At 38.6% G+C, this 26,053-nt stretch overlaps 1 protein-coding gene across 2 annotated transcripts; it reads left to right on the top strand.

Moving 5' to 3' along the window:
* The first annotated feature begins 394 nt into the window (after positions 1–394).
* Positions 395–25,539, top strand: ZNF260 (zinc finger protein 260). Of its 2 annotated transcripts, XM_070398458.1 has the most exons (3): positions 395–616; positions 4,362–4,482; positions 19,741–25,539. In XM_070398458.1, the coding sequence occupies exon 3, from the start codon at positions 20,080–20,082 to the stop codon at positions 21,316–21,318; it is 1,239 nt and encodes a 412-aa protein (XP_070254559.1). In that variant the 5' UTR covers positions 395–616; positions 4,362–4,482; positions 19,741–20,079; the 3' UTR covers positions 21,319–25,539. The 2 variants fall into 2 exon arrangements, with proteins under 2 accessions (XP_070254559.1, XP_070254560.1); XM_070398459.1 differs by lacking the exon at positions 4,362–4,482.
* Positions 25,540–26,053: the final 514 nt, after the last annotated feature.

Below are 26,053 nucleotides of genomic sequence, written 5' to 3'. Positions count from 1 at the left end.
AATCACAAACACATCATTGGGACACAGTCTCACACATAATTTCACAATTAATCCTCTCAGACCGTTCTGCCTGAACAAACAATACTCAGTCACTGTCCCTGCCTCTGTACTTTTCACCTTCTGTATCCCCCGAATCGCATTAGCCACAAGGCCAACCCGCTCAGGTAACAGTACAGCTCTGCCCAAACATTCCACCTCCCGGTGGGGAGGAGCGGTGTGCCCCCTGGGAAATGTAGTTCAGCGAAGCCCTCGCGATAAACTAGGTGGCGCCGGGTTCAGTCAGGCCAAAGAAAGCCCAGACCTGCGTCCCGCTGGCTTCTGGCGCTCCTCGCAGGGCCGCGCCCTGTGGCTCCGACTTGGGGACAGCCAGGCGTGCTAGAACCGAGCTTACCAGGCACACGACCGCCTCTCCCAGAGGTTAACACAGTTAACGCAGTGTTGAGTTCCGAGTCTCCAGCCTCTGAACCTTCTGGGAAATGTAGTCCACAGTCAGAAAAGTCAACTGTTTTCCATCCGATCGTGAGCCCCTGCTTGGCGGAGCCCAGGAGACCTGTGGGAGCCCAAGGAAAGCGCAGGCGCACACTTTCCGGCTCGCCATCGCAGTCTTTGTTTGCTGGTGAGTTTGCTTTTGGTTCCGCCAAACGCGAATCTGGCTGTGGGACCTGAGTTTCTGAGCTCAATATCGGGCTGGGAGGCTGTAAGGGAGCATTCGCGGTGTCTGCGACGGGACTGGGGAGGCTGAGGGGGAAGAATTGCCACTGTGACATGTAGTGTTCAAAGCTTATCTGGAGAGGTGGGGGTACTAGAGGAAAAGGGAGGACTCGCGGGTGGGTGACCAAAGGTGTAAGAGGGTGTGAGGGGGTTGTAGTTACAACCTGTGTGAGACAGTGTGTAGTTCCTTCCAAGTTTGTGAGGATGAATGGCATGTGAGTTTTGTGGGGTAATAACCTCTAAACCTCACTTTTCCCATTTCTAAAATAATTGCAAGAATGCATCTTTCTGGAGAATCCGTTTTTCTGAAAGATAAAAAGGCTAAGCAATTGAGCGATGAGTAATTTTTAAAGCAATTTTACATAAAAGCACGCTCATTGTGGTGTAGAAACAAAGTCAGCATTAATTTTCTTTTAAGAGGAAAGATTCCCGAAAAACTTTTTACTGGGTGTCTAAATTCTCCTATGAGTATTGACTTTTCTTAATTCTTTGGAGGAACTTTGGTGAGTCTGCTTTGAGAAGCTCTGGACTAAGGAATAGCTTTACTTGGTCACTTACACTTGTACAGACAGCTCAGAATTAGGAAACAAGTTGTTCTGTGCAGAGAGGTCAAGTTGTTAACATAAGTAACATTCAAACCTGTAAGAATTTTTTTGTGAGTTTTTTTGAGCCAAACTGTCAATAGTTGTCGGGAAGCAGAATCTCAATGGATTGAGATAATGCTCCTGAAAATGGCAGTTTTGCACCCTGTTTTATACATTATAATAAAAAGAGGAGATGTAAGTGGTTACATGAAATCCGTTGGTGATAGATTAGGGAGGCAGGAGAAAGCAAAGTGGGGAAACCTCTGGGATTGGATAAAAAGTAAAGTGGTACACATACTTATTTTACTTAGGTGGGTGTAGGATAGTTAACAGTCAATTAACTCAGTAACAATGAGGAGATTTGTGGTCTCCCCAGAGCAGTGTCTGTGCTTTGAGGGGTCTAGAAAAAAGGAAAATTACTTTGACATTCTAAAGAGATCCTATATAATAAAAGGGTAATATGCAAATAGACTGAACAACCGAACAGCCAATCAAAGCGTAATATGCTAAAAATATGATAAGGCTGCGCTCTCTATGATGTGCACTCACCACCAGGGTGCAGACGGTCAACCAATCACTATAATGTGCACCAGGGGGCAGATGCTCCCACCTGCTCCCACTGGTAGGTTAGCTTGCTGCTGGGGTCTGGCCAATCGGGACTGAGCAAGATGGGCTGGACACGCCCTGGAGTCCTCCCCCTGTCCCTCCCATCCCAATCATGCACTGGTGGGGTCCCTCAGTCTGGCCTGCACCCTCTCACAATCCGGGACCCCTAGGGGGATGTAGGAGAGCCGGTTTTAGCCCGATCCCGCAGGCCATTCCCCTTGGGAGGGCACCAGATGCAGGGCTCATGGCTGGTGAGTGCTGCTGTGGCAGCACGAGCCTCTCCCTATCCGGACTGATTGGGCTCGAGCCCACGGCAGGCACAGCGAGACCTGGATGAGTGGGAGCGATAGGTAGGAGCTAAAGGCAGAGTTGGACTGCAGGTTTTGGCCTGATCCCTGCAGGCCACCCAGAGGGACCCCACCCATGCACGAATTTGTGCACTGGGCCTCTAGTATTATTATAAATACAAAAAGACAATAGGCTCAATTAAGGTAATACTGGCCTAGAACATGACTACCCACCATAAACTACTTTTAGTTTAAAAAGTTGAATTTCAGACCATCCTTTGTGGTTACTTTAGATCTCTGGGTTTGCAAGGCCACCATGCAGGCCTTCCCTGAGCTAGTCAGGTTAGCGTGTGGCCCCTTTTTCGTCCACAGAGTAAACAGTTAAAGTCTGTCTTGGCATGGCAATCTGACTACTAATTTGACCAGGTTTTCCCCAGACCAAATGGCCTTTGTAAATGTAGTGAAACAGTTTTCTTCTATCTACAAAGACACTTTCTTCCAGCATTTTATCATGCAACATATTTTTCAACAAAATGAAAAAATAAAGTACTACAATACAAAAATTCATATACAAAATAATAGCTTTGATATATACAAAAAATAGTTATTGAAAAGATGGTATTTTATTTACAAAAGCAACAAATTAGATAAAATACCTAGGGATAAATAAGAACTGTTTAAAACCTACATTTAGATTGTTTTTAAATGTTAATGAAGGACCTAAAAGAAGATTTGAGCAAATGGAAATATGTATCATATTTTAGACAGATTTTAAAAGTCTGCAGTGTATTCTGTTATGTGAAGAAAGCAAGATACACAATCTTTGATGTAATATACTACTTTTTTGAGTAAATGGAGATAAGAATGTATATTTGTAGTTGCATGAAGAAACTTTGGAGGTTTACACAGAAAATAAAAATAGTTGTTGGGTAGGGAGTTGCAGCATCCAGGGCAGGGATCAGAATCACATTTTTTTTGCTTGCTTGTTTGGTATATTTCCCTTTTTAACCGGGGTGGGGGGATTAGATTTCTTTGTTTGCTCTGTTGCTTTCTTTTTCGATTGTTATCATTGCCTCATTCTTGAATGTTTCCTTGACTGGCATGATACTACTTTCATTTTTATAATTCCAGTCAAAACCAAGGAGCAACCCCCTCCCTCCAATTCCATTAGTGACTTATGTTTCTGTTTGTCCTTTAACTATTAGCATTACTGAGTTTCTGGCTTTGATCATCTTTTTTTACCCCAAAGAACTCTATGAGCAATAGCATTCCATTTTTGGCTTCAGCTGACAAACGAGTAACAAATGTCCACTCCTATTTGAGGTTTGTCCTAAGCTTCTCATCCATATATCCAACTGTCCAATGGACAGCCCACCTGGAGGTTACACAGGAACCTCAAACTCTTTTATGTCCAAAATGTCAGAATGATATTTCTTCCCTCCTACAGTTTGCCTCCATCCATTACCCCTTCTGTATTACCTGTTTCATCAATGCATAGCACTATCCAACCAGATGCTAAGCCTCTTACCTCTGAGTAATGGAAGGGCTTCTGAGTAGGTTTGATTCTTTTATCTGACACAGCCCATTAAAAATTGGAGACCCTGGTCTATTTATCACAATAAATGATAAAAACATGTGTTTGCTAAATCCATGAATAACCATATAATTGTAGGACACTTACAATATTAATTTCTAGAATTGCATAACCTAGGTAAAATATTAAGCTTCTAAAAATTTAAGAACTCTGAGCCATGAACAATACCAGAATAACTTCCTTTGTATTTTATTCATATCACTCAAGGTTTGTGACTTCACATTTATGAGAAAAGTGTTGTTATATTCAAAATTGTATTCAAAACTGTGACTGTTCAATAAGGAGCAAGGCCATAGTGACACCCACTTAAAAGTACCTGTATGGGTTGTGATTCTGGAGAACGCTGAGAACTCAGTCTTAGAGTTTCTCTGTTTAAACTAAATTATGAAAATAAGTTACTTTCTGTATCCCATTTCTGAAAGTGCAGCCTTTAAATTGTATGATGGGTTTAGCCTTAGATGCAGAGTACAAATATTTTATTCCATATGCTCATATGTATGTGTATGCTCTAGCTTCTAAGCTAAAGGGTCATCACCACTTTGTTCTTTTTCATAAACAAGTTTTCTTGTGCATCCCCAGGAGCTACACTTTCCTTATCCTTTAAAACCTGACAGTCCTAAAGACTCAGCCTGAAATCTGGGATGCTGCTTTGATCAACAATAACTTCCAGTTCCTTTTTCGGTCACATAACAGTTATGTGGTGAGTAGTAAATTTCATGGTAGCTTTGGTCTTTGTGGTGGTCCTTTAAGGATCCATCGTTGTTTCTTTTTTTAAATATGCTTTTATTGATTTTTAGAAGGAGAGCAAGGGAGAGGGATAGAGATAGAGAGAGAAATATTGATGAGAGAGAAGCATCGATCTACTGCCTCCTGCACGCCCCTCACTGGGGTTGGAGCCAGCAACCGAGGCATGTGCCCTGACCGGGAATCAATCTGGCGACCTCTTGGTTCATGGGTCGACACTCAACCACTGAGTCACACCAGCCGGGCAAAGATCCATATTTCTTGCAAGTTGTCTATTTAGTTGCGGTTAAAGCTGGAGCAACAATACATCCTAATTCTAATCAGGTAGAAGAAGGAATTACCACTCTAGGGCAGGGGTCAGTAAACTTTCTATAAAAAGTCAGATAGTAAATATTTTAGACTTTGTAGATCGTAGAATCTCTGTTGCAACTACTCAACTCAGGGACGATAGCACAAAAGTAGTTTGGTTGACATTAGAGGATTTTGATTTATATTTTGAAAATATTTTTTAAAGCACAAAATAAATTCTGTTGAAAGGACTGTTTTGCCTGGTATTCAGATGATGTTGCCTAGTTCAGTTCAGGACTGTCATTTTATAGTATGAAAAATGCAATTCTGATAAATACGTGTGAAGGATGTTGACATAAATCCTATAAAAATATGAGGGGTTTTAATTATGAAGAAGATACAATTTCTGTGTTTTCTTTTGGCTTACTAGGAATTTAGTAGTTTAAGTCCAGTCATGCTTTTGCAAATTTAATGAATTAAAGAATTGGGAATTTTTAACTAAATAGTATTACCGTAATTTGTTAAAAGTTTAGTAAAATCCACATGCTAAGCAATTTGTGCCATGGGCTTTACGATTATGAAACATCTTAACAAGTCTCTTTTTTTTCCTTATGTTTATTTTGTTTAGGTTTTGTCTTTTCTGGTTTCAGTTTTTATAGGTTGTATTTGTTAAATTTTCAAATTTATTTGCATAGGGTTGAGCAAAATAATCTCGACTTTATTTTCTTATTATTAAAATAAGAAAATCCTTATTTTCTATCTATGACTATTTCCAAATAGTCATTGTTTATTTTTGTAGTTTTGCTTTTATTCCCTTTTAGTTATTCCTAATAATCAACTCACAAATTTATTATTATTTCTGTTTTGTTTGTTTATAATACACTAATTTGTTTTCTTTACTAATGTGTCTGTTTTGATTATTCCTTAACCTAAATGCTTACTTTATTATTTTATGTCTTTTAAAAATAATGTAAGCACTTAATGCTAAAACTTCAACAAGCATTTTTCAAATGTGATCTGTGGATTTTGATACACAGTTTTTTGACTAATATTTCTGAATATTCTGTAAATATTCTACAAATTTTCTCTTTGACCAAAGAGTTTGTTCAAGCCAGTAAATTTTGAAATTTACAAATGAAAGATTTTTGTTTTCCTATTTTAGGATGTGTTTTTTAGGTGTTACTTTTTTGTTGTTTTTAGTCACAGTATTTTTTTCTAGTTTGTGGAATATTTAAAGTTTTATATTACTATTATGGGCCAATTTTGAGACTTGTTCCTTAAGCATTTGAAAAGATGGTTTACTGGTACTATCTATTTTCAAGATACAGAATAAACTGATTATCTGTAAGTTATAAATTAGGATAACTTCTTATTTTCTATTTTTTAATATATTCACATATGTATATATGGGGTGTCCCCAAAAATGTATACACACACTTTGAATAATTATAAAGGCAGTGTTTATAAATCTGTAGTTAACAAGTTCTCCAGGTATTTTTGAGGCATGATAAAGTTTAACACTTATATAGCAAAACCTATGTAAACTTTTTACAGAGTGTCCCCCCCAAAATGTAAACACAGTTTAACAGCTGATAGCTCAATTTTGAAAATGAAATGTATTTTAATAAACCCTGCCTTTATAATTATTCAAAGTGTGTGTATACATTTTTTTGGATACCCTATATATGCAATTCTTTGCATCTTTGCCTTTGTGCAGTGATCCATCTATCAAAGTTCTGTCCACTGTTTATCTTGAGCTTCATTTTTATTAAAATGTCTCTCATTGCTCTAAGCCAGCAGTTCTCAACCTTTGGGTCGCGACCCCTTTAGGGGTTGAACGACCCTTTCACAGGGGTCGCGTAAGACCATCGGAAAACACATATATAATTACATATTGTTTTTGTGATTAATCAGTATGCTTTAATTATGTTCAATTTGTAACAATGAAATTGGGGGTCACCACAACATGAGGAACTGTATTAAAGGGTCGCGGCATTAGGAAGGTTGAGAACCACTGCTCTAAACCTTCCAAAATCTGTATTTCCATCCCATGTTGTAATTTACAAGCAACTTGGATTCTAAGTAAATACTTTCTTATTTGTATTTTTCACTTTAATGTCTAAGACATACATTGAAGCTCATTGGCAGAAAAGCTAGTATTTTATCTTTCTAGCCTGCAGTCTTCAGAACAAACAAGATAATTATTAAATAATTTATAATTGTTATAGAGCTTCGGTGGAAATATTTATTTTTCAGATTTATTGAGGTAAACTTACATAAAATAAAAGTCACCCTCTTTAAGTATATTATATGATAAATTTTGATAATTGTATTCAGTTTGCTCTTCATATCTGGGTTCTACATCCAAGGATTCAACCAACCTTGGATCAAAAATATTTGGTAAAAAATATATTGTTGCATATGTGTACTATGCATACCTCACAGAGTGCATAGTACACGTTTATTGTGCTTTGCTTTATTGCACTTTGTACATAATGCAACTTACACAAATTAAAGGTTTGTGGCAACTCTGCATTGAGCAAATCTATCATAATCGTTTTTCCAACAGGCTCATATAATAGTTAGCATTTTTTAGCAATAAGGTATTTTTTAATTATGTACATTTTGTTTACAAATAATGCTTTAGTACACCTAATAGACTACAATTTTCAACCGGTGTGCCGTAAGAGGCACACTGGTATGCCACAAGAATTTTTAAAACATGCTATACCTGACTCTTTAGTTAGGGGCACTGATGTCTTAAATATGATAACAGCCAACACAACACTAGCCATCCGGTGTGAATGAATCAAAATTATACTTATTTTTTTAGTCAAATATATTATATTGGAGGCCTGGCGCATAAATTCGTGCACAGGTGGGGTCCCTTTGGGTGGCCTGCAGGGATCGGGCTGAAACCTGCAGTCCAACATCACCTACAGCTCCTACCTGCCACTCCCGCTCATCCCGGCCCCACTGTACCTGCCACGGGCTCGCGCCCAATCAGTCCCGATTGGGAGAGGCTCACGCTGCTGCAGCAGCGCTCACCAGCCATGAGCCCTGCGTCTGGCGCCCTCCCAAGGGGAGTGGCCTGCTGAAACCGGCTTTCTGACATCCCCGAGGGGTCCCAGATTGCAGAGGGTGCAGGCCAGGCTGAGGGACCCCACCGGTGCACAATCGGGCCGGGGAGGGACCACAGGAGGGCTCCAGGGTGTGTCCAGCACATTTCGCTCAGTCCCGATTGGCCAGACCCCAGCAGCAAGCGAACCTACAGGTCGGAGCATCTACCTGGTGGTCAGTGCACGTCATAGCGACTGGTTGCCCCCTGGTGGTCAGTGCACATCATAGTGAGCGGTTGAGCAGCCTTAGCAATCATTAGCATATTATGCTTTGATTGGTTGTTCAGTTGTTCTGCCATTCGGTCTATTTGCATATTATCCTTTTATTATATAGGATATGCAAAATATTTTTTGGTGTGCTGCAGAATTTTCGTAATTAGTTTATGTGTGCCATGAGATGAAAAAGTTTGAAAATCGCTGGACTACAGTATAGTAGTGTAAGCATAACTTTTACATGCACTGTGAAACAACTTGTGTGCTTAGCTTTATTTTGATATTTACTTGATTGTGGTGGTCTGGAACTGAACCTGCAATATGTTTGAAGTATGTCTGTAGTTAGGTTTACAATGGTTGTATCCTATGAACATGTACAGACTTCTTTTCTTGTCATTATTCCCTAAACAATTCAGTGTAGCAACTATTTACATTGTTTTAGGTATTATAATAATCTAGAGACAATTTAAAGTGTATGGGAGGATATGAATATGTTATATGCAAATACTATGCCATTTGATTTAAGGAACTTGAGCTTTGAGCATCCACAAATTTTGGTATCCATGGGGTGGGGGGCAGGAATACCAAGGGATGACCATAGAATCATATAACCCACACAAAAGTCAAGATATAGAACAGTTCCAGCCACAGTCAGGTGGCTCAGTTGGTTGGAGCATTGTCCCGTACACCAAATAGGTTGCAGGTTCAATTCCCAGTCGGGGCACATACCTAGCTTGCAGGTTCCATCCCTGGTTGGGGCATTTACAGAAGGCAACTGATCCATGTTTCTCTCATATCAATGTTTTTCTCTTGCTTGTTCACTCTGTGTCTGTCTCTCTATCTCTCCCCTTCCTCTCTCTCTGAAATCAGTAAACATGTCTTCATGTCAGGTGAGGATTAAAGAAAAAAAAAAGAGGTTGGCCAGCATGGCTCAGTGGTTGAGCGTGGACCTATGAAACAGGAGGTCATGGTTCAATTCCCAGTCAGGGCACATACCTGGGTTGCAGGATTGGTCCACCGATCATGCAGGAGGCAGCCGATCAGTGATTCTCTTTCGTCATTGGTGTTTCTATCTTTCTCTCCCTCTCCCTTCCTCTCTGAAAGCAATAAAAATTAAAAAAAGATACAGAAAAGCTCCATCATCAATTTCTTGCGCCCTTTTTGCAGTTGAGCCACACTCCTCCCCCATCCCTGGTGAGACTAATCAGCTTTATGTCACAATAGCTTTGCCTTTCTAGCATTTAATATAAATATAGTCATATAGTGTATAATCTTTTGCATTTAATATGTTTGACTTAGTTTATATTTTGAGATTAATTCATGTTTTATATATATATATATTTTTTGAACCAGTTTTCTTTTTTTTATGTAGATCAACATTTTTACTTGAAAGAATGACAAACTATAGTTCTCAAAAAAATGAAGAAAAAACAGTTAATAAAGTAGGCCTATTTCTTTTTTTATATTTTAATAAACTTTTTTTAATAAACTTTTTTAATTGCTTAAAGTATTACAAAGAGTATTACATATGTCTCCTTTTTTCCCCCCCACCCTTGACAATCCCCTGTTCTCCCCTACCCCCCAGTGTCTTATGTCCATTGGTTATGCTTATATGCATGCATACAAATCCTTTGGTTGATCTCTTACTCCCCCCTCCTGCCCCCCAACCCTCCCCGGCCTTCCCACTGTACTTTGACAGTCTGTTTGAGGCAGCTCTGCCTCTGTATCTATTTTTGTTCATAAGTTTATAATGGTCTTTATTATCCATAAATGAGTGAGATCATGTGATATTTTTCCTTCATTGACTGGCTTATTTCACTTAGCATAATGCTCTTCAGTTCCATCCAGGCTGTTGCAAATGGTAAGAGTTCCTTCTTTTTTACAGCAGCATAGTATTCCATTGTGTAGATGTACCACAGTTTTCTAATCCATTCATCCACTGATGGGCACTTAGGCTGTTTCCAGATCTTAGCTATGGTGAATTGTGCTGCTATGAACATAGGGGTGCATATATCCTTTCTGATTGGTGTTTCTGGTTTCTTGGGATATATTCCTAGAAGTGGGATCACAGGGTCAAATGGGAGTTCCATTTTTAGTTTTTTGAGGAAACTCCACACTGTCTTCCATAGTGGCTGCACCAGTCTGCATTCCCACCAGCAGTGCAGAAGGGTTCCTTTTTCTCCACAACCTCTCCAGCACTTGTCGTATGTTGATTTGTTGATGATAGCCATTCTGACAGGTGTGAGATGGTACCTCATTGTTGTTTTGATTTGCATTTCTCGGATGATTAGCGACTTTGAGCATGTTTTCATATGTCTCTTGGCTTTCTGAATGTCCTCTTTTGAAAGTTGTCTATTTAGGTCCTTTGCCCATTTTTTGATTGGATTGTTTATCTTCCTTTTGTTGAGTTGTATGAGTTCCCTGTAAATGTTGGAGATTAAACCCTTATCAGTGATAACATTGGCAAATATGTTCTCCCATGTAGTGGGCTTTCTTGTTGTTTTGATGATGGTTTCTTTTGCTGTGCAGAAGCTTTTTATTTTGATGTAGTCCCATCTGTTTATTTTTCTTTAGTTTCCAATGCCCTAGGATCTGTATCGGTGAAGAAATTGCTTTGGCATATGTCTGAGATTTTGTTGCCTTTGGATTCTTCTAGTATGTTTATGGTTTCCCATCGTATATTTAAGTCCTTTATCCATTTTGAGCTTATTTTTGTGTATGGTGTAAGTTGGTGGTCTAGTTTAATTTTCTTGCATGTATCTGTCCAATTTTCCCAACACTATTTATTGAAGAGACTATCTTGACTCCATTCTATGTTCTTGCCTCCTTTGTCAAATATTAATTGAGCATATTGGTTCGGGCCGATTTCTGGGCTCTCTATTCTATTCCATTGATATATATGTCAGTTCTTGTGCCAGTACCAGGCAGTTTTGAGAACAGTGGCTTTGTAATACAGCTTGATATCTGGTATTGAGATCCCACCTATTTTGTTCTTTCTTAGGATCGCTGCAGCTATTCAGGGTCGTTTTTTATTCAAGATGAATTTTTGGAGAGTTCGTTCTAGGTCTGTGAAATATGCCATTGGTATTTTAATGGGAAGTGTGTTGAATTTATAGTTTGCTTTGGGTAGTATGGACATTTTAATGATGTTGATTCTACCAATGCAAGAACATGGTATGTTCTTCCATCTGTTTATGTCTTCCTCTATCTCTTTTTTCAATGTCCTGTAGTTTTCTGAGTAGAGGTCTTTTACCTCTTTAGTTAAGTTTATTCCTAGGTAGCTTAATTTTTTTGGTGTGATAATAAATGGGATTGCTTTTTAGTCTCCCTTTCTGCAAGTTCACTATTGGTGTATAGAAATGCCATAGACTTCTTGGCGTTAATTTTGTATCCTGCTACATTGCCGAATTCTTTCATTATGTCTAATAGTTTTTTGATGGAGTCTTTAGGGTTTTTTATGTATAATATCATGTCATCTGCAAATAAGGACAGTTTTACTTCCTCTTTTCCAATTTGGATGCCTTTTATTTCTTCTTCTTGTCTAATTGCAATGGCTAATACTTCCAGGACTATGTCTAACAGGAGTGGTGAGAGTGGGCATCCCTGTCTTGTTCCTGTTCTTAGGGGAAATGGTGTTAGTTTTTGTCCATTGAGTATGATGTTGGCTGTGGGCCTGTCATATATGGCTTTTATTATGTTGAGGTATGATCCTTCTATTCCCACCTTGCTGAGAGTTTTTATCAAAAATGGGTGTTGAATTTTGTCAAATGCTTTTTCTGCATCTATTGATATGACTATGTGTTTTTTTTTCCCATTTGTTTATGTGATGTATCACATTTATTGATTTGTGGATATTGTACCATCCTTGCATCCCTGGAATAAATCCTACTTGGTCATGGTGTATGATCTTTCTGATGTACTGCTGGATCCGATTTGCTAAGATTTTGTTGAGGATTTTGGCATCTATGTTCATGAGGGATATTGGCCTGTAATTCTCTTTCATTGTGTTGTCTTCATCTGGTTTTGGTATTAGGGTGATGCTGGCTTCATAGAATGAGCTTGGAAGTGTTCCTTCCTCTTGAATTTTTGTAGTAGTCTGACGAGGATAGGTTTTAGTTCTTCCTTGAATGTTTGGTAAAACTCCCCTGTGAAGCCATCTGGTCCTGGGCTTTTGTTTGCTGGAAGCTTTTTGATGACTGCTTCAATTTCTTCCATAGTTATTGGCCTGTTGAGATTTTTAGATTCTTCCTGACTGAGTTTTGGAATGTTGTATTTTTCTAGGAATATGTCCATTTCCTCCAGGTTGTCTAGTTTGTTGGAGTAGAGTTGTCCATAGTATTTTTTTTAACAATCAATTTGTATTTCTTGGGGTCTGTTGTTATTTCGCCTCTATCATTTCTGAGTTTGTTTATTTGGGTCCTCTCTCTTTGCTTCTTGGTGAACCTGGTTAGAGGTTCATCAATCTTGTTTATCCTTTCAAAGAACCAGCTCTTGGTTTCATTGATTTTCTGTATTATTTTTTTGGTATTAATGTCATTTATTTCTGCTCTAATCTTTATTATCTCCTTGTTTCTGCTCACTCTGGGCTTTTCTTGTTGCTCTCTTTCTAATTCTTTGAGATGTAGATTTAGATGATTTACTACCATTTTTTCTTGTTTTTTGAGATAGGCCTGTAGAGCTATAAACTTCCCTCTCAGGACTGCTTTCATTGTGTCCCATAGGTTTTGGATTGTTGTGTTTTCATTGTCATTAGTTTCCAGGATGTTTTTAATTTCTTCTTTGATGTCATCAGTAACCCAATCAATATTTAATAACATGTTATTCAGCTTCCAAGTGTTTGAGTATTTTGGGTTGTTTTTATTGTAGTTTATTTCTAATATTATGCCCTTGTGGTCTGAGAAGATACTTGGTATGATTTCAGTCTTCTTGAATTTGGGGAGACTTTGTTTGTGACCCAATATGTGGTCTATTTTTGAAGATGTTTCATGAGCACTTGAGAAGAACGTATATTTTGCGGCTTTGGGGTGAAGTGTTCTGAAGATGTCAATTAAGTCCATCTGATCTAGTGAGTCATTTAGGATTGCTGTTTCTTTGCTGATTGTTTGTCTAGAGGACTTATCCAGTGATGTCAGTGGTGTATTAAAGTCCCCTACTATGATTGTATTGTTGTTGATCTCTCCCTTGATATCTTCCAGGAGTTTTCTTATGTATTTGGGTGCTCCTGCATTGGGTGCATATATCATGTTTTATATATTAATATTTCATCTCTCCTCATTACTGATTAGTGTTACATAGTATGGACATAATTTGTATACTCACCAGTTGATAGACATTTGGATGTTTTTTCATTTTGATTATTAAGAATAATGCTTGTATGAATATTCACATACTAGTCTTTATGAACATATGTAGTATTTATTTTTCTTGAATAAAGGTCTAGGAGTAAGATTGCTGGGTAGAATACTAAATGTAGATTTAACTATAAAATACTAGAGGCCCGGTGAATGAAACTCGTACACTGCGGGGTGGGTGTTCCTCAGCCCAGCCTGCACCCTCTCCAATCTGGGGCCCCTCGGGGGATGTTCGGCAGTCAGATATACCTCTCACAATCCAGGACTACTGGCTCCCAACTGCTTGCCTGCCTGCCTGCCTGATTGTCCCTAACTGCTTCTGCCTGCTAGCCTAATTACCCCTAACCACTCCCCTGCCAGCCTGATTGATGTCTAACTGCTCCCCTGCTGGCCCAGTTGCCCCCAACTGCCCTCCCCTGCCGGCCTGGTTGCCCCTAACTGCCCTCCCCTGCCAGCCTGGTTGCCCTCAACTGCTTCCCCTTCTAGCCTGGCCCCTCCAACTGCCCTCCCATGCCGGCCTGGTTGCCCCCAACTGCCTCCCTTGCAGGCCTGGTCCCCCCAACTGCCCTTCCCTGCTGGCCTGGTCGCCCCTAACTGGCCTCCCCTGCCAACCTGGTCACCCCTAACTGCTCTCCCCTGCCAACCTGGTCCCCCCCCCCCAACTTACCTCCCTCCCCTGCAGGCCTGGTCGCCCACAACTGCCCTCCCTTGCTGGCCTGGTCGCCCCCAACTGCCCTTCCCTGCTTGCCTGGTTGCCCCTAACTGCCCTCTCCGGCTGGCCTGGTCGCCCCTAACTGCCCTCCCCTGCAGGCCTGGTTGCCCCTAACTGCCCTCTCCTGCTGGCCTGGTCACCCCTAACTGCCCTCCCCTGCAGGCCTGGTTGACCAAGTGCCCTCCCCTGCCAGCCCCATCACCCCTAACTGCCCTCCCCTGCCCACCTGGTCCCCCCCCCCCCCCAACTTTCCTCCCTCCCCTGCAGGCCTGATCACACACAACTGCTCTCCCTTTTCGGCCATCTTGTGGTGGCCATCTTGTGACCACATGGGGGTGGCCATCTTGTGCGAGGGTGTGACATTCCATTTGCATATTCCCTCTTATTATACAGGACTAGTGGCCTGGTGCATGAAATTCGTGCACATTAAAAGGGGATTAATTAGAGGAAATATTTTAATATTGCTATGTGTCCTTTCTCTATAATAGAAGTGTCAGAGGTGAAAGAAAATTAGTAAAATGTATATGAAAACCTTTCTTCTGTCAAAGTCTGGGGTGCACCATGGGACCCAGAGTCAAGTCCCCGCCCACCCACGTGTGCCTCAAAATTGCATGAAGCCAAGACCCACCTGGCCCCACCCCATTGGGCTAGATCCAGACCCAGTCAGTCCCACCCTGTCAAGCCCCACTGGGCGGGGGGGGGGGCGCAGCTTCAGGTTTGCTGGCCCGGTGCTGGGGTGGGGAGCACGGCCTGATGTGCCCCAGCCCAGGCCGGGGTGGGGGGCATGCCTTGAGATCCCCCTTCAAGCCCTGCCGGGCAGGAGGCGTGGCCTGAGGCCCCCCATCAAGCCCTGCAGGGGACACAGCCTCAGATCCTCTGTCAAGCCCCGCTGGGTGGGGGGCGTGGCCTGAGGTCCCCCCAGCCCAGCACTGGGATGTGGGGGCGCACATTGAGGTCCCCCGTCAAGCCCCACTGGGTGGGGGGCGCAGCCTCAGGTCCCCTGTCAAGCCCCGCCAGGCAGGTGGCACAGCCTTAGGTCCCCCAGCCCAGCGCCAGGGCAGGGGGCATGGCCTGAGGTCCCTTATCAAGCCCTGCCGGGTGGGGGGGCATGGCCTGAGGTCCCCCGGCCTGGCGCCAGGGTGGGGGGCGTGGCCTGAGGCCCCACGGTGGTGGGGGTGGGGGTCGCAGCCTCAGGTCCCTAATGATTGCTCATTAAGGCTCGTTATGGGAACTTTGTCTCTGCTGTGGGTGCAGCCATCTTGTGTAATGGAAACCCCTGCCTCCACTGTGGGTGCCGCCATCTTTGTGGTGGAGTGATGGTCAATTTGCATATTCACAATTTATTATATAGGATTATCAAATAGTTTTCAAAGTGGCTGTACCATTTTTCATTCCAACCAACAATGTATGAGAGCTACAGTGACTTCACGCTAACACACTTGGATTGTCAGTTCTTTTAACTAGCCATTTTAAAGGATGTGTAGTGTGTCTCATTGGGGTTTTAAAATCCATGTTTTTCTTATTACTAGTAAAGATAAACTTTTTTTAAAAAAATATATTTTATTGATTTTTTTTACAGAGAGGAAGGGAAGGGGATAGAGAGTTAGAAACATGGATGAGAGAGAAACATCCATCAGCTGCCTCCTGCACACCCCCTACTAGGTATGTGCCCACAACCAAGGTACATACCCTTGACCGAAATCGAACCTGGGACCTTCCAGTCCGCAGGCCGACGCTCAATCCACTGAGCCAAACCGGTTACGGCAAAAATAAACTTTTTAAATGTGCTTTCTGACCATTCATATATCTTTGTGAACATATATTCTAGTCTTTTGCCAATTTTAAAAACAAGTTGTTTATCTTTTTATTATTGAGTTTCAAGGATTCTATATATCTTGCAGTCTGTGGCATTCCCTTTGGTTTTTGTGTGTGTGTGTGTTTTTAAAAAACATTTTTATTGATTTCAGAGGGGAAGGGAGAAGGAGAGGGAGAGAGAGGTAGAAATATCAATGATGAGAGTGAATCATTGATTGGCTGCCTCCTGCACACCCCCTACTGGGGAGTGAGCCTATAACCCAGGCATGTGCCCTAACTGGGAATCAAACCGTGACCTGCTGGTTCATAGGTCCACGCTCAACCACTTAGCCACACTGGCCAGCCTGATTTGTTTTTCAAAGGGCATTAGTTTTTAATTTTGATAAAGTCTATTTTACCATTTTTCTTTTATTTTAATAGTTTTAACACTTATATTGTGTGTTTTTCTTAGTTATGGAAATTATAGCATTGATATGAGTGACAGCAGAGTCTTTTCTTATAATGATTTATAAGAAAAGGAGGATACAATTTTGAGAGATATAGATCAGGATAAAGTTGATGTTTTCAAGCTAGAGAATGGAAAATAATTATAAAAGAAAGGATTAGAGAGAGGACATGAAAAGGGCTCTTTATAGGAGAAGAGCTTGGATAACAGGCATAATCAGAGAAAAAAATAAGTAAAAACTGAAATTGATAGCAATGACAGCTTCTGTATCCAGAAATGATAGTATCAATAATCAGAACACTACAGTATGATAGAGAAGCAAAAATGGCTGTTTTCTGGCCTATTTTCTTTTTTTGTATTAAATATATGTGTACTTTGCTTTTTAGCCTAAGTGAAATTCTATTGCAACTAGATATAAAGAGCACTGTCTATAGTTATTTTACAGTTATAGACTGGTTTAAGTTAAAAGGTTTAAGTCAGCCCTGGCTGGGTAGCTCAGTTGGTTGGAGTGTCATCCTTGTGTGGGGTTCATCCCTGGTTGGGGCACATACAAGAATCAATCAATGAATGCATAAGTGGGTGGAGCAGTGAGTTGATGTTTCTCTCTCTCTCTCTTTCTCTCTCTCTCTCTAAAACCAATAAATTAAAATTTTTTAAAAGGCTCAAATCTTCAAGGCCATCTCTATAGGTATAATGAATAGTGGCTTTTAAATTTTTAAAGGTCAAATAAGATTACAGCTATTTTTGCTCCATCCTTCCTCAACCACAGTTCCTAAACTACAGAGTTAATCACACTAATTTAACTGTGTTCACTGGTGTTTATTTCCATATTTTCTGACTATTTTACCTAATTTTTATTTAATTAATTTTAAATATTACCAACATGTTAATATGAAAGATGTGGTTCATAAAATTTCCTGCAGTTATTTTTCTTCACATTTTCTCTGGAACTCCTTTAGTAGATGTTAAAACTCTTGGGTTCCTCCACAAGTAAGTACACTAATTTTCCAGTCATTATTCCCATTCTTTGTTCATTTCTCACCTCCTTCCTGCTATTCTTCCTTTGATTTTTTTAAAATATATATTTTATTGATTTCAGAGAGGAAGGGAGAGGGGGAGAGAGATAGGAACATCAATGATGAGACAGAATCATTGATCGGCTGCCTCCTGCATGCCCACACTGGGGACCAAGCCTGAAACCCCGGCATCTGCTGTGACCGGAAATCGTTCAGCAACCTCCTGGTTCATAGGCCAATGCTCAACCACTGAGGCATCCAGGCTATTCTTCCTTTTATTTTTTTTTTTAATTCTGGGAGATTTTCTGGAATTTTTTTCTGAATCTATTAAATTTTTAAGGTCAGCAGCATGTTATTTCCAAAAGCACTTCTTTATAGAACTCTGTTAATATTTCATTGCTATATAATCCCTTTGTTTCTGTGATACTAGTTACAGTATTGTATCATTTGTATGTGTGTGCTCTTCTATTTCTTGCCTTGTTTTTTGTTTTGATCTACTTTTCATGCTAGGGCTTTCATCAAATTTTTGTGATCTTCAGGTCTACATTAAGATGAACATTATGACCAGAAAGATGATTGTAATCTCTGTGCAAGTGTGAGCTTGTGAGACGGTGGGCTTCACTGTCCAGCATTAAGTCAGATATCTTTGTGTTTCCTTGATGTGACTCTAAGATTTCATTTTTTCACAAAAGAACCTTTCTGTCATATGACACCTGGCAACCATCAGCACCTCTAGAGTTCAGTAGTAGAAAGGGATTGGGACCCTCTTCTGTATATAAACTTTTATTCATCTTCTTCTTTTCTGTATGGTACTCTTATCTACTTTTCCTGTCATTACTAAATTTGGGGACTCTCCTTTATACTTTGTCCGGATAATAAATTCCTATTTCCTTCCAACTAGGAGAGTTGGGCGCTTCAGTAGCTCTTTAAATATATATATATATATATATATATATATATATATATACACACACACACATATATTTATCAATTATATATATATATAATTTACCAATATATATCAAATTATATATATATAATTTATCAATATATATCAATTATATAAAAATCAATTATATATATATATGTATAAATATATTTTTATACATATATATAAATTTCTGATTTTTTTACAGAAAGGAAGGGAGAGGGATAGAGAGTTAGAAACATCAATGAGAGAGAAACATTGATCAGCTGCCTCCTGCACACCCCCTACTGGGGATGTGTCCGCAACCAAGGTACATGCCCTTGACTGGAATCGAACCTGGGACCCTTCAGTCCGAAGGCCGACGCTCTATCCACTGAGCCAAACCAGTTAGGGCTCAATAGCTCTTTTTATAATCATTTTATTTAAGCTTCACTTTTCACTCTCACCCATAAAGCCTTTCTGTTGACAGTTGTATTACAAATTACCTTGCTTTTAGGTATCATCCTCATCTGCTGGCTTTTCACTTAAGCCACTGAGTTCTGTAGTTAATTTACATTCCTTTGTTTTTTTCCTTTCAAAATTTCCTAAAACTTTTCATCTCCTGATGTCTCCTCAACCTTTTAGTTTTTATGAGTATGTGCTCCCTTTCACCCCCTTACTATCATTTTAATGGAGTAGAAGGAAGATGTGGAAATAAATGCAGTCATGCACCACTTAATGATGGACATACATTCTGAGAAATGCTTCAGGCGATTTCATCACTGTGCAAACATCATAGAGTATATTTACACAAACCTACATGGTAAGGCCTATTATACACCTAGGTTATATATATATATATATATAAACTGTGGGACCACTGTCATATATGCGGTCCATCGTTGACCAGAATGTCATTATACAGTGCATAGCTGTATCTTATTTAACCATACATCCTCTTTAATAATACTTCTATTTCATTTTTTATCTTTTCACCCTAGGCTCTCTCAATTTTATATTTGTCCTTTCATCCTATGACCTGCCACATAAAAGTATTTCTCTTATTTTACTAATTTATGAAGAGTGCAAGGTTACATTTAAAAACAGTTTAAACTACATGCATCCATGACTGTCTTTGTATTTGAGCTTTCTTTTATATGTAGGGTAGGTTTGAAATAAAGTTTATTTATAGCATATTTTTTAATTTTATTAATGTGGAGAAATTCACAAGGGTTACTGATGTTGATGGTGACAATAGCTGCTTTATTGGATGTAAACTACATGCCAGATACTAAATATTTTATAGTTATTAACTCTTCAATGATGATTTTTTTATACCCCCTTTTAGAAGAGCCCTGGGAAATTTAAAAATAAGGACACATCATGAAAGACTTGTGAGTTAAGTCTCATCCTTCTCCATGAAAATACAGCTAAGGAAGAACTCAGAAAACATAGGAAACAGAAAAATATTTCCTCTGGTCACAGACATTGATTCTTAAGATATGCCTGTTTTGCCTAACCTCAGGATAATCAGTGGGAAAAGATTTCCATCATAAATTCAACTTCCTTAGATATCTGAGAATTGATATTGGAGAGAAACCATATGAATTTAGTGAATGTGGAAAAGCTTTCATCTATGGGACACGTCAAGAAATACTAAAGAAGTCTTATTGGAGAAAATATCTGCATGATAACAATGTTGAAAAGCCTTCAGACTGAATCAGATCTCCTTCAGTATGATCAAATTCACATCAGAGAGAAACCTTGTGAGTGTAATGAATGTGGAAAAACCTTTAGCCTGGAGCAAAACCTCATAGAGCATAAGAAAATGCACCCAAGAGAGAAATCGCATGAATGTCATGAATGTGGTCAAGTATTCTCTCAAGTCTCATCCCTTACTCTACATTTGAGAAGTCATACAAGAAAGAAACTATATAAATGCAGTAAATGTGAAAAGGCCTTTAGCCAGAAGGGAAACTTCCTTTCTCATCAGAAACATCATACTGAAGAGAAACCTTATGAAAATGGGGGAGCTTCTATTCAGATGCCAGGTCTCATTAAGCACCAGAGAAATCATTCTCAGAACAAATCGTATGCATGTAAGGAGTGTGGGAAAGCCTTCAATGGGAAATCATATCTCACTGAGCATGAGAAAATTCATATGGGGGAGAAACCATTTATATGTGATCAATGTGGAAGGGCCTTTAGCCAGAAACAATACCTCATTAAACATCAGAATATTCATAGTGGAAAGAAACCCTTTAAATGTAATGAATGTGGAAAAGCCTTTAACCAAAAGGAAAACCTCATTATCCATCAAAGAATACATACTGGAGAGAAACCTTATGAATGTAAAGGGTGTGGGAAAGCTTTCATCCAGAAATCAAGCCTCATTAGACACCAGAGAAGTCATACAGGAGAGAAACCCTATGTATGTAAGGAATGTGGGAAAGCGTTCAGTGGTAAATCAAATCTCACTGAGCATGAGAAAATTCATATTGGAGAGAAACCTTATAAATGTAATGAATGTGGAACAATCTTTAGGCAGAAGCAATACCTCATTAAACATCACAATATCCATACAGGAGAGAAACCTTATGAATGTAATAAATGTGGAAAAGCCTTTTCTCGAATTACATCACTTATTGTACACGTGAGAATCCACACAGGTGATAAACCTTATGAATGTAAAGTATGTGGGAAAGCCTTCTGTCAAAGCTCATCTCTTACTGTGCATATGAGAAGCCATACAGGTGAGAAGCCCTATGGTTGTAATGAATGTGGAAAAGCTTTCTCTCAGTTCTCAACTCTTGCTCTACATATGAGAATCCATACTGGAGAAAAGCCTTATCAGTGTAGTGAATGTGGGAAAGCTTTTAGCCAGAAGTCACACCATATTAGACACCAGAGAATTCATACTCATTAAAGTTCTATGAATTCCTTGAACTTAGAAAACCTTCAACAGAATTCATATTTGTAGTATATCAGAAAATCCATCTTACAATAAAGTGACATGAACATGGAAAATCCTTCAATACTCTAACTTAAAATACTGAGATTGTAAATAAAAAGTATAGTGTTAAGAAAACTTATACCTCCAGAGCCAACACAACAAACATTGTTAATGCTGTACTTCTTAGGAGCATTCTCATTGAAGTAAAAATCCAGTCATGGACACCAATCAGTGTGGTTCTGGAAGGCCTACCTGATGCATTAAGACAAAAGATTTATAACTAAGAGAAAAAACTGTCATGTTATATGTTTTGCTATATGGGTAATCATCAATTATTTGCTCTTTTCCAGTCATTAAAAAATAGATTATGACAGAATATTGTATCCTGAAATATATGCATGTCTTTATGAGGAATTGGTAATTGACAGATGTGTATCACAGGTTGGTAGGGAAATCATGCGTGAGTCAAAAGTGGACTCAGAGTAATTGACTCTTGATATGGAAAAGTATTAAGGTATTTGCTGTCATCATACATTAAAATATTTACTTATTATGAAATCCAATAATATTGAAGACTAGAATGCAAAATGTGAAACAGTAATATGAGCTTTATAGGAGAATGTTTTTAAAACGTTGGAGTAGGAAAGAATTTCTAAAATTTATTCCAGAATACTCACTCTTGAGTATATATACATATACCCAAGAAACATAGTATGTACCCAGGGATTCGTGTACCTCAATATTCATTGGATCATAAATTATATTAGCAAAATATTGGAAACAAATGTCTGTCTCTTGTGAAATGGTTGAATAAAATGATAGTCACACAGTAGAGTATTTTCTAGTAGTTAAGTACAAGTTAAATATATTTAACAAGGAAACATCTGAAAAAGTATATAGAGTGAAGAAAAAAATATCCGTGTAAATTTGAATTAAGTCACTACTAACCAACACCAGTATTAAGCATTGGTTATGGATGGACATTTGGATGTAAAACTGTGAAGAATGGATTGTAAGGATACACATTCAGTTCCCAAAAGTGGTTGCCCCCAGAAAGAAAGGTAGTGGAAGGGAAGTGGGATCAAGCATGGTAGTTAAAAAGTACTTCAGTTTTGTATCTAAACATCTATCCTTAAAAAGAAATAAAAATTCCATGTAACCATAACAAAATGTTAGTTAATTCTGGGTTGTGGCAATATATATGTTTATTTTATTTTTTTGTGCTATTTCTTTTAAACTTCTGAAAATTAAAAAAGATAGAGATAAGAGTAGGGAACCTGTACATGAAATACATGTTAAAATGGATTCACATTCCCAATCAGATGCCAATTTTTTATTAAAAATACTTCTGAAATTATATATTTTAAATATGAAAAAAATTTTAATTGTGATGGCAGCTTAATAGATCCAATTATTTAAATTTACTCTCACATGTCACATTACTGTGTGTGGTTTCTGTTAAGTTATAGCATGATTTTGCAACAGATTGGTTGAATCACATACATGTAAAGATTATATTTAATAATACATGCACAGACCTGGTAGAGGGAAAGAATTCATTTTCACTGAAACATTTATCAGAAAATTTAATACCCCATATAACCAGTATTGGCAATGGAAAATAGACCATTTTAAAATGAGGAAGCCATGTTGCTCTTACATATTTTAATATGCCACTGAGTAAAACGTCCACTCTTATGGTTTAGCCTCAATTCTAACCTCACACTAATATTTTTCTCTATTCTGCCAGACATAATCAATTCCCATTTGTTTGTTTCCTTAGGGAAAAACTCAAAATAATAAAATGCTAATATAACTAGAGAACTGCATTTTTTGTTATTAGCATCTTTGAAGGTTAGTCTTGAGGTAAGATTATAAATACCAAAGGGTCGTGGGTTCGATTCCTGGTCAAGGGCACATACCTTGGTTGCAGGTTTGATCCCAGCTCCAGTCAGGGCACATGTGGGGGGCAACCAATCATTGTGTCTCTCTCACATTAATGTTTCTCTCCCCCTTTCTTCCCTCCACTCTGTCTAAAACCAATGGAAAAAATATCGTTGGATAAGGATTAAAAAACAAAAGAATTATAATGGTCAGGTAAAGTAAGATAAGTAATTGCTGCACAGTTTCTGTGATACTGTGTACTGTAAATTTATTCAGCCATCTCCTTATTGATTCATCTTGTTGTTAGTTATTGTCACCACAAACAAACTAGAGTAAATACCCTTACATTTAGGTATTTTCATTATTGGAGAGTAGATTATAGGCAAGAGGTTGCTAGACATATTAAAGGATATATGCTATTTAAAAATTGTAATAGGTACTGTCAGTCAATTTTAAAAAGACAAGAAACGCTGTACATATGAATGGAATACTACTTAGCCATAAGAAAAGATCAAATACTGCCTTTGTGACAACATGGATGGATCTTGAGAATATCTACTAAGCGAAAGTCAGACAGAAAAAGTCAAGAACCATGATTTCACTCATGTAGGATATAAAACTGAAAGTAACAAATGAACAAATAAGACAGTATGGTGGCTACTGGAGGGAAGAGTTATGGGGGGTAGTAAAGAGGGTCAAATATATGGTAACTGAAGATATGACAGGGCAGTGTGCACACAATGCAATATATATAGGTCATGTATCAAAGAATTGTATACTAGAAATCTATATAATTTCATTAACCGATGTCACCCCAATAAATTTAACTTAAAAATAGATAAAAAGCAAAAAAAAAAAAAAAAAAAAAAAACCACAAAAAAAGGTAGCCCTGCAATAGATGGTGTTAACCTGCTCAAATTCATGCTGGTCTGATGAGTATAAACCTCTCCTGCTCCTAAATTTGCTTCTTTGTAAATTTTGATATTTTTAACCCATTTTCCTAAGGGATTATGTATTTTTTTTCAATTTTGAAGACCTCTTCATATATTAGCTATTAGGAATTTGTCTAATTTTTGTTATAAAAAAGTGCCTTTTTCTATTAAAATATTTTTAAATTTCTATGTAACTGAATATGTACTAATTTTTTCTAAGCTTATGAATTAGGAAGATACTTTGGTGGGGGGGTCTGGGAGTGGAAGAGGGCATAGAGGGAATAAATAGTGAAATAAAATGTAACAACATACATATTTTTAATCTCTAGATTGCATATATTATTTCTTAGTTTGCCTTGCAATTTGGTTATCTCAATATGTAAATATGTAATGCATGTAGAATTTAATATCATATAAAGTGAGGTTCATTGTTATTTTCTTCCAGATGGGTTTTCATTGTACAAGCACAATTCAGTAAAATAGTTTAATATGTTCAACAGCCAATCACACAGCACTGACACCAGCACAATCACAGATTCGATCTGGCAGTTAAATAAACTTAATAGGCTTTAACCCTGAATTAGTTTTAATGGCAGCTTTATCCTGATAAGAAAACACCTTCACAATATGTTTACTAGACAGTCCTACAACTGCCCAAGCAAGCATAGCTTTCAGGATCTCAGCCCTGGGAAACATTAACATTCTCATCCAGGGCATTTTACAATGATCCACCAGTACATATGCATGGTGTGCCACCATCACATGGGGCACACTCAGTTGGAAGACTGATAACTACTTAAGCATAGGGAAGCCACTCCACTGCCTTGGTTTCCTCAAAACTTGTAATGCTTTAGTCACATAGGCTGTCAATGTCTACGTGGCAATTCACAGATCTCCCGATCCAGGTAAAGGCTACAGATGAGGGATTTACAATGTTACTTTCTTCAAGGATGCTGTGGTAGAAAGGTAAATCTAATGTCATCTTTCCAGATATGGATCAGTGGGAAAGACCTGTGCTTAATCCTATACTGATACCATTCTTTTTCTGTTCAACTGAAACTGCTATGTAATCATTTACACATATGATCTTTCCTTCACTCAACTGAAACTATCTTATATTTTCATTTACTAGTATACCAAGACATTTCTATATTTTGTTTCACTAATCTATTTTTCTGTTCTTATACTAATACCACAGCTTCCAGGACCTCAGCTAATTAGTTTAACATTAGCCATACTGTGTTTCTTTTTTAAAAAAATATATTTTATTGATTTTTTTTACAGAGAGGAAAAGATAGGGATAGAGAGCCAGAAACATCGATGAGAGAAACATTGATCAGCTGCCTCCTGCACACCCCCTACTGGGGATGTGCCCACAACCAAGGTACATGCCCTTGACTGGAATTGAACCTGGGACCCTTTAGTCCGCAGGCCGACGCTCTATCTACTGAGCCAAACCAGTTAGGGCCATACTGTGTTTCAATACAGTAGAATAAGAGTTAAGTCCCTCTTGCTGTTTTCACACTGTTAATGCCTACTCAAAGTTAATTTTATTTCTACATAAATGAAGATAGTTTTCTCAAATTAGAAAAACCTTTTGGTATTCTAATTGGTATTGCATTGAATTTATACATTTATTTGGGGAGAAGTGACATGATATTGCCTTTCTGCCCTCAAACAGTATGCCTTAGCATTTATTGAAATTGTGATACATGTCCTTCAGCAGAAGGATTCTGAACAAAGTAATGTGCAGCCCATCTCTGCTTAATACCATTATATTCAAGAAAGGTTTAATATTTGGGTGAATAAGAAAAATTCCTGTATGGACTGACTGTTTCCATCTACAAGAGTTCATATGTTGAAGCCCTAATTGCTAATGTGATGGTATTTGG

This window comes from Myotis yumanensis, unplaced genomic scaffold (assembly GCF_028538775.1).
Source record: "Myotis yumanensis isolate MYYU_CA2020_CCGP unplaced genomic scaffold, mMyoYum1.0.hap1 SCAF_18, whole genome shotgun sequence".
NCBI lineage: Eukaryota > Metazoa > Chordata > Mammalia > Chiroptera > Vespertilionidae > Myotis > Myotis yumanensis.
The sequence above is the reverse complement of the archived record's forward strand: the minus strand, read 5'-3'. Positions and strand labels throughout refer to the sequence as shown.